The sequence below is a fragment of the Condylura cristata genome, unplaced genomic scaffold (assembly GCF_000260355.1).
Source record: "Condylura cristata isolate star-nosed mole 26May11 unplaced genomic scaffold, ConCri1.0 scaffold00024, whole genome shotgun sequence".
In the NCBI taxonomy this organism is placed as follows: Eukaryota; Metazoa; Chordata; class Mammalia; order Eulipotyphla; family Talpidae; genus Condylura; species Condylura cristata.
The window spans coordinates 14,119,594-14,129,694 of NW_004567125.1; the positions used below are offsets into that span (position 1 = coordinate 14,119,594).

At 35.0% G+C, this 10,101-nt stretch overlaps 1 protein-coding gene across 1 annotated transcript in view; it reads left to right on the forward strand.

The window, feature by feature from the left end:
- Positions 1-10,101, forward strand: part of POU2F1 (POU class 2 homeobox 1) — a 139,873-nt gene that overhangs the window by 113,908 nt on the left and 15,864 nt on the right. The window contains exons 10-12 of the mRNA XM_004688445.2: positions 4,246-4,419; positions 8,306-8,447; positions 9,528-9,673. Of these exons, the coding sequence (XP_004688502.1) occupies positions 4,246-4,419; positions 8,306-8,447; positions 9,528-9,673 (462 nt within the window). The remainder of the gene's footprint in view (positions 1-4,245; positions 4,420-8,305; positions 8,448-9,527; positions 9,674-10,101) is intronic.

Here is a 10,101-nt window from a genome sequence, read left to right on the forward strand (position 1 = left end):
CTCCCCCACCTTTGGCCTAGACTCCGGTTATTGTATACATAAATAAATCTTTAATTAATAAATAAACTTAGGAAGACATTTGTAAAACCTTTATGCTGAAAGTGAGTGAAATTTAAAAAGATTCAAATGAAAAGAGATTAATTAGGATTAATGGGAATGCAAGTCGTTAAAATACAAGTTCTCAAAATTGACCTATAGACTCAATACAATCCCAGTCAATTCCTAGCAGGTTTTTGTTTGTAGAAATTTGCTTAGTGTTTGTAACATTTATATGGAATTGTAGGAATTATAGAATATTTGTGTCAGATTATAGAGGGAATACTTAATATTCTAGTATATAATAAAATTGAAGGACTGCCTGATATCAAGAATTATTTACAAAAGTGTTGACAGTGTGATACTGATATATGGATAGAAATGGAACAGAAAGTCCAATAAACCCACATATATATGGCCAACTAATTTTCCACAAAGCTACCAATGTAAGAAAGAAAGTCTTTCAACAAGAGATTTTAAAGCAATTGGTTATTCACTGGCAAAAGAAATAAAAGGAACCTTGATTTTTATACTTCATTTAATAGAGATTAATTTTAAATGGGTTGCAAACCTAAACATTTGGAAGAAAATTTAGGGCAAAATCTTTGTGTGCTTGAATTAAGGTAATGATTTCCTATATATATGGATATATATAAAATAGCTTGTTTTTACAGCATTTTGTGCATTTTCCCATTTCATTTGTAAACCCTTTGGGCTTCCCATCACCAAATCACCCATGTGCCATCTAGATAATGATTTCTTAAGAGAACACAAATCACTACCCATAAAATTTAACAAATTTAATTTAATAAAAATTAAAAGCTTGTGTTAAGAAAATAAAGTTATAGACTGTAATAAAGTATCTCTAAATCTCATGTCTGATTTTAAAAAATAATATCCAGAATATATGAAGAATGCATTAAACTCAATAACAAGACAACCTGATTCTTTAAAAAAGGTTTGTATGCAAAGTATTGGTGAAATATGCTCAACAAATATATGAGAAGATGCTCAAAATCATTGGGCATTAGTGAAGTACAAATAGATCTTACTACACACCCATTTAAATAGACAAAATTAAAAATGATTATACTAATATCAAGTGATGGCACAAATACAAAGCACCTAAAGTTCTCACAAATTGCTAAAGGGGTTACAAAGTGGTATAGACACTTTGGAAAATAGTTTGACAGTTGCTGATAGTTAAATATATGTACATATTTGTATATTTTAACTATATATTTAAATATATGTTATATATATATACATAAATATATATATCTTATGAAGAATTTTACTTCTGGAAATGAAAACATAGGGCCACATACAGACCTGTATGTTAATGTTCATAATAATTTTGTTAATAATCACCCCAAATTGGAAATAAAGTAAACATAGATCAGGCAGTGAACTGGCAACATAAATTTTGGCATATTCATATCGTGGAATTCTACTCAGTGATAGAAAGAAATGTGCTCATGTTACATTCCAGCAACATTGATAAATGAAAGAGGTCAAACATAATAGACTGCTTCTGTATGGTTCAGTTTATATGGCATTTTAGAACAGGCAGAACTTCAGGGACCGAAGTCTTACCAGTGATTGCCAGGGACTGTGCATTGGGGTTGGGACTTGATAGCATAGAATACAAGGGAACTTTTGGAAGCAGTGGAAAAGTTGTGTATCTTAATTGTAGCAGTTACCACTATATCTAATTGTCAAAACACATTATGCTATATTTTTAAATGGTACATTCAATTGTGAATATGCTGCATATAAACTTAAGGTTGAAGTTTTTAAAAGAGCCTCTACTAGCGATTCCTTCCTGGGATACTTGCTGTGTGTACAGTGGCAGGGCTGTGGTAGCTTCATCCTGACTCCTGCTCACTGAATTCTACTCTACTATTTCTAGATCTGGCCCAGTTCAACCTGAGGTTTCTGAAGTTGGGGTAACATATCTGTAACCACCCCACCTAAAGGTACCCAACCTGTTCTTAGTCCTTTATTATCAGAGAATGGGGCTCCACAAAGCCCAGAGAAGAAGTTACAGTCTGATACTGGAGACTCACTTCTACCTATCCACCAGTTCCCCTGGGCACTGTACAGCTGCAAAGGATTCTGATATGGTTGACACTGTTCTGGGCTACTCCAAGATGGTCAGGTTGGAGATTTTTCGATGTCCTCATGTCATAGAGGTGTGCTCTGTTGACTTCATTGAAGCAGGATGACAGAGGAGGTTACCCTAATTGTACGGCTGTTTTATGCCTGTTGTAGTTTTCTGAGCCAGCTAGTTTAAGTGGAAAGAGTACATTACTAATGAGGTCAAAGTTAAAGATAAATGACCCATGAAAATTAAAAGAAGAAAACTCACAGCTTCAGACTTGATCTGCATTCCTGACCTGTCATCTTTCTCCTGGACTCTGTCCACAGGAAGGGTCAATTGAGCAGGTATGATGCAAAGTCAGGTCTGTGCCTCCCCAGCCAACACTCCAGAGGCTAGGTTCTACTCCAGAGGCTGGGTTCGGGAATTGTGAGGAAACCAGATGTTTCTGCAACAGGGAAATTTAATATTTTCTTTTACAAAAAGGAAAGATTGTATTCATCCAAATGAACTTGAGTTGGATTTAACTAAATATTTTTAAATGCCTAGAAGCAGCTTAGCAGAATATTAAGAAGAATTTTATCAGAGTTAGAAATAAGTAAAAGGTTTCTCAGATTTGATGCAACAGAAGATATTAGAAAGGGCAAACAAATTGACCCAAAAGATAATTTTAAATGTATGTGTATAAAAAAAATTGGGAAAATTATTTACATTACTATAATAGTTACAACCTAACCTACAGCATTTAATGAGCTCTTTAAAAAAAAAAAAGGATATCGTTACTGTCTTAAGTGGTTATGGATGTAAATCCAATTCACACCAAAGGAAATGACATAATACTTGACACGTGGGGAAATTTTTACTTTGAGTAACAATGATACAAATTAAAGCAAAAGTCAAGTACCATTTAATCCCTGAATTAGCCAGATACTGTTAAAAACTACTATTTCAAATTTTGTGGAGAGCCTTGTAAAGTGAGAACCAGCATTGATGTATCTCAAAAACCATGAAATTGTTTATGGTTTTCCTTTTCTAGTTATAGAAAATCCTTTGTGAATTTACCTTACAGAATCACAAAGGTGAAGAAAACAACTATGCACAAAGTTTTTTTCTATTATTATTATTGTTGTGATATTACCTATGTTGGTGAAAGCATAAATGAAAAAGTGTCTAACAATGGAGGAATTATTAAATAAATTAATGATCATTGCTTCTGCCAGCTTTGGGGAATGAACCCTAAAACACCAGAGGAAAAAAGAGTAAAGACAGTACTAACTACAAAAATCCTTTAAAAATTATGTTTAATATAATTGCTGTTACATGTTAAATTACAGATCTGAGGAATGGAGGAAACTTTTAGAATGTATATAGTGATGCTATATTCCTGGGTGCACACTTTTCTTCAAACTCAAAAAGGATGTGGACATTGAACATTACAGTATATTTGTATGTCAGTTATATCTTAATAAAACAAAGTTTTCTCTTTGATTTTTGTGCCCTTTTAGAATCTTAATTTTACAAAAATTATTCTGACCTGTTGGGACACACACTGGTTATTAGAGATTTGAAAATTACTTAGAATTTGTGAACAAAAGTTTGTGAATACTATTTGTCAGCGCAATAAATCAATATAGATCTGTGAAAGAAAACTTGGGACAAATACACAAAGAAGCTGTAGGTGATTTGCTTTTCCCCTTAAGATGGTTTTGATAATCTTATAATATTTGTTTCATAGTTGGGGCTATGATAGTAATAAACAAGACACGTATGGTTCCCTGCTATTGAGGGACTTGTAATATAGTAACATATTTATGAAGTGGATTTTTGAAGACTAATTTATTGAAAGCACGAATGTGTATATGTATATATATGCAGACATACACAACACACACCTGTGTATAACATGGTTTTTTTTTTGTATTCAACTTTTTCTTTACAGATTTATGTATTGAACCTTTTAATTATAGTATACATAGCTTCACATTTATGCCTTCTCCTGTTATATTATCTCCTTAGTTCTCCAGGAATAACTGTTTCCTTAAACTGTTACTTGCAGCATATTTCAGTTATAACGTTGAATACCCTTATGTATGCTCCTTCTCTCGCAGCCAGCAACCCCAACACGCACAATAGCAGCAACCCCAATTCAGACACTTCCACAGAGCCAGTCTACACCAAAGCGAATTGATACTCCCAGCTTGGAAGAGCCCAGTGACCTTGAGGAGCTTGAGCAGTTTGCCAAGACCTTCAAACAAAGACGAATCAAACTTGGATTCACTCAGGTAGGGTGAACCTACCTTTAACCTAGAGATTTCTCTCTTCAGCTGGATCTAAATTTCCTTTATGTATCCCTCTGTATTCCTCGTCATTTACTAGTTTTAAACTGTAACACTTCCTTAGCCATCTCCTTCATTGACAAGTTTAAATTACTACATGTACTATATATTGTTATAAATATGTGATTCAATGTGAGGTTGAGATTCGTAAGACTTTTCTTAGAACGCAGGCCTCTGTAAATTATAATTAAACTAATAATGTTGAAAATTTAAAAAATCAGGTTGGAGGATGATGTAGTTGTACCGACAGTTTCATTATTTGAGGAACATCTGATTCTTAGTGCTGTATATGTCCATTTGAGAGAGTGAAGATGACAGGGTCTTCTGTGGTAGCTGAAAGGGTAAAGTTTGAAAATTTTGTTTAAAATGGTCCTACCCCTACTTACCCCATTCCCACCCCAAGACAGGGGGAACCATAGACAGACAGGCGCACACACACACACACACACACACACACACACAATTAAGTCCAAATGGACACTAAGAATCCACTTGGTGAAAATTCACATTATTGTTTTTAATGTCACCCAGCTGAGGTCTTTTTAAATGGAGTAAGTTTAAATGGGCATCTGAGTATATAGCATTTTGATTCAAGCACTGCCACTGACTTACTCTCTGATTAATCTCACAAACAGTACTATTAACAGGAAAAGAATTAAACTGATGACATTTATGCAAAATGATACTGGCTCATTAGGTAGAAAAGTTTACTGAAATACAGATTAGATTGGGTATGTTTATGAAATGGGGCAGGGGAGTGATATCTTCTTTCCATTGAATATTTAAACCACAGCTTAAATATTATCTGTATTATTTTGGGTTGAAAGTAAAGTGATGCACTACTTACTCTGGTAGATCAAAAACTGGAGATAGCCTCCCTACCTGTGTTCTGTGGGTTTTTAAAAAGATAAATGCATTATGCCTTCTTTACTTTCCTCACTGTCATTTTATTTTTGGTAATTTATTTTTGTTCAAGGAAACTAATTATCTGTTGTACCATAAAATGATTTTTTAATCAGATATGGTTATAGAGAAAATGCCCTTATATTTGTGAAGAGTTTCATTTGTAAAAAACCGATTTCAAGTTGGAAAGATTTATCACTGTTTAGCATCTAAATGATCTGGCTTATTTTTTAAAAAGAAAGCTAACAGTACAGCTAGATTGTTAGGGACATATTGATCTTAAATAAATCCAAGGTTGGCATATTTAGCAGTGGTTCAAGTTTGAGGCTATCAGTGTAGCATGCTCGTAAGTTCCCTAGGAGATTGTTGCCTAAGTGATATGCTAGGATGTTTCCTAATGCCAATCATTATTCCTTTTTTCCTTTTGCTTTAAAACATGTCAAAGGATATTATATAGGCCAGATTATGTGTCAATCAACTACTTAAAATATTTACTTTTGTGAGCTGGAACCCAAGATGGTTGTGAATTACAATAGCACTAAACCACGTATATATCAAATTAATGAAAATTATTTACCTGAGTGGCCTGTTACTTTTTAGTCAAATAAATATAAAGTAAAATTGTATTCTAAATTTTAGTTTTTATTTATAGCAATAGTTTTAGTTGATGCTATAGTTTTTTATTTCCAGCCACCAACTTTATGCATTGGTTTTTATCCTTATAATGAAGTGATTTTTAAACAGGTATTTTATTTTTGTTTGTACTGTTGCTTTGTATAGGAAGATATTACAGAACTTTGTAAAAAGTTCTTATCAAATAGTGCAGACACAGTGTCAGAAAATATTTATTGCCATCTGACTGCTACCGCTAATCTTTCTGCCCAAAGAATTACAAGTTTAATTGGCTCCTGTTTTTTAGAAAGCTATTGTCTTAAACACAGTGCCCATCATGTAAATATATGTGACAAACAAAAGCATGCTAGTGACTGATATTGCAGGCACCTAGTGAGTGTTTGTGGATTGAGTGATGTGTGATGTCGCATGTATGCCCTCTCACACTGAGCGGATTCTCTCACTTCTGTAATTGGGAGGAAGTCAGCAAGCAGTACACTTTATTCTCATTAGAGACAGCTGCTCAGAACTGTCAACAAAACTGTTATGAGGGAGCATTCTATATCTTTGCTGGCTAGTGTTTTAGCCATCGCCTACATGGGGCTATGGAGGACTTGAAAGGTGCTGAAGAACTGAATTTTTTATATATTTAATTTGAAGTAGCTAAATTTAAATTGTCACCTGTAGATGGTGGTTTTCCTATGAAAATGCATAGGCTATTGATAACTGAAGTTCAGGTATTCTCTATACCGTTTTTTGTCTTAGTAGTGCCAACAGCTATTCTCTGTTAAACTTTTTATCAGAAGTTGCTTACCAGGAAAAAAAAAATGAAATATATAAAACTTTCCTTCCCCTGGCAGCCACCTAATGAATGTGCTAATTAAAATATAGTATCGTAAAGGTGAAATATATAAAATTTTCCTTCCCCTGGCAGCCACCTAATGAATGTGCTAATTAAAATATAGTATCCTAAAGGTGAAGTACCAGGTGGAAAATCAAAGGACTGGGATAATCCCTATTTAAAATGAGTGTTTTCAGGATAGTTAAGGGTTGTCTAACTCAGAGTAGTAGAATTACCCATATGATACTTTTGATGAGAAATGTTACCTCTCTGCCCTACAACCAACCACATTGAAATGAGAAAGTGATTCATTTAAACTCGGAACTTGTGTAACTTGTATATAAAATAACTATTAAGAGATGGCTTTTTTTCTTTCAGCTTTAACTAGAGAGATTCAGCTAGAAGAAAAGCACTGTATACATTTCAAAAGATTATAGGCTTATCGAAAGGGAATCTTTTGTGATATATTCAGAGGAGCATTGTTCTATTGCTGTAAGGTTACCAACTTGCCAGTGCCCATAAAGGGTTTACAAAATGGGTCAACCCTCTCTACTGTGAATTTCTTCTGCTGTAATAGTTACAAAAGTAGTCTTTTAGAATACCTATCTTTTGGTAAAACTTTGAATTCCAAACTAAGAATAAAAAATAGATTTTTCCACTGCTCCAGAAATACTTCACTAGAAACAAAAAGAAAAAAAACAAAAAACTAAGAATCATTTCTAGATTTCAAAGTGATTTATGGGAAGTTTGGTTTGCTCAGAAATGCTTAAGGTTAGCTAGACAGTTACATCTATTAGTCCTATAGGTGATGTATGTAAACTGATTTTCAAAGATTTCTTAAATCACTTTACTTGCATCAATGAAGATATTTGTTAGAATATCAGCACTATCTTTGAGACTTAGTAAAAATATTTGATAGCTAGATTCTTACATAAAGGCAACAAAAATAGATTAAAAAATGGAGAACGGGGCCCTCCCTGGTGGCGCAGTGGGTTAAAGCACAGCACTGAGAATCTAAAGCTGCTTCCGCATGAGTTCGATCCCCGCCTGCCCTGGAGGTGACCACATGGCGCGGCAGACCTCTCCTGACCGGCCGTTGCTCCCCTCGGCAGTGTACCTCGTTGATCTGCCTGTTCTGCTCCCCACTCTGTCTCTGGTGAATCTTCTCACCTTCCGCATCTCTGGCCTGTACCCAGTTCTGTATGTACAAATAAATAAATCTTTAAAAGGAAAAAAAAAAAAAGGAGAACGAGAGCATGCAGGGCAGTTTTTAATGTTGTCATGATCAAGGCCTCATTATTAGTCCTCATTGGAATCCCATGTCTAGTTTAGGGATGGAGGGCCCAGTAAATAGAAAGATTTGGGGGGGGGGAGGGGTTAGAGAAGTAATTAGAATGATACCCTAGAAAGAAGTCTGTAAACATTAGTGAGATCTCTACTTTTCTTCTCCCGTCTCTGCTCTGTCTTACTGTGCAGGGCGATGTTGGGCTCGCTATGGGTAAACTGTATGGAAATGACTTCAGCCAAACTACCATCTCTCGCTTTGAAGCCTTGAACCTCAGCTTTAAGAATATGTGCAAGTTAAAGCCACTTTTGGAGAAGTGGCTAAATGATGCAGGTCAGTGAATATGTAAGAAATTTCCTTATTGTCCGTCGGAGTTTTACAAGGGATTGCTGTAGAAGTTGGAGTTTATATTTGTTACTGCATTATTGGTACTACAGAATCTTAAAGCTCATTAATATGGGAGGAGCAATATAAGTTATGTCTATATAAGTTGAGCACTAAATTCATTTAAATGGTGTAGTAATTATAGTAATATATCATTAGTAATTTTTAGTTCCAGAATATTTCTTGACTTGGACAGGTCATGGGCAGTTAGAGAAAAAGGTTAAGGCTCATATATTTTAAAGAAACTTGAAAAACAAGTTTATTCATTCATCCTCAGTGAATTATCATAAACTTTTTCCTGATAACATTTCTGTTTTTTCTTTTTTTAAGAATGACCACATATTTCATACATAAAAAATTGGACAGCCAGTTGTAACTTACATATTTTATGTGGCGGTTATCTTTAGAAAATTTGAATTTTGAGTCATAGACTCATTAAAAGCTATAAGAATAATAGAGATTCCCTAGACAATGTACATGTGAACAAAAATCAGGTCTTCGTAATGCCCACCAAACCAATAAATACCAAAACTCTGTATTAACTTTAAATAATTTAGATGTATTTCATTCTTGATTTGTTTGAGGGGTGTGGGTGGGAATTTCCCTAAATTATACCAGTAAAATAACATTTGCAAGATAAATATTGAATGTTCAGTAATTTTCTAGAAGCATTCTTCCTTTTGTCCCTAGAACTAATAAAGAAAGAAACAAAGCCAAAACATAGAACAGAATTCAGAAGTAGAAGAGCTCAATCTAAAGGGGGAGGACCAGTGAACTTTTTTCTTGGGAACAGATCAAAAAGTAGCAGTCATAGTATAGCCAACCTTCCTGAGGCAAAGAATGTCAGAGCCGTAGAAAGATCCATGGTAGGGAACACTATTTTAATGAAGGTTGTAAAAATCTTTCCATGCCCACTTGTATCTTAAAATATGTTGGTCAGGTTTGTTGTTATTGATGATGTTCAGATATATATTATATGCACGATTGATGCTCAGCTAATTTGATTTTTGTATTTTTTCTTTCTTACAGAGAACCTCTCATCTGATTCAGCTCTCTCCAGCCCAAGTGCCCTGAATTCTCCAGGGATGGGAGTTGAGGGCTTGAACCGTAGGAGGAAGAAACGCACCAGCATAGAGACCAACATCCGTGTGGCCTTAGAGAAGAGTTTCTTGGAGGTGAGTGAGGTTTTTACTTTTTTTGTACATGAGATTATTCAATTGTTCTGGTGTTTGGCACCGGTTTTTACAGGATAAACTTGATAGCCTCCCCGCTGTAGATGCTGACAAAGTAGTGGAGAAAATGAAGCAAACTTTTACTACAAACTGGGTAGGGAAATGCACAAACGACAGTGTGTCGGGGGAACACATATAATGTGCATTGGCTGCCAGTATCTGCATGCTTGGTGTAGTTGTTTGAGACCAGAAGACTAAAGACCTGGAATTTTAGCTGTGGAGTTCAAATTTAGTTAAAAGATATTTGGGGGCCCTCCCTGGTGGTGCAGCGGGTTAAAGCACTGCATTGAGAAGCTGAAGCCACTTCCGCATGAGTTCGATTCCCGCCTGCCCCGGAGGAGACCACATGGTGTGGCAGACCTCTCCTGACC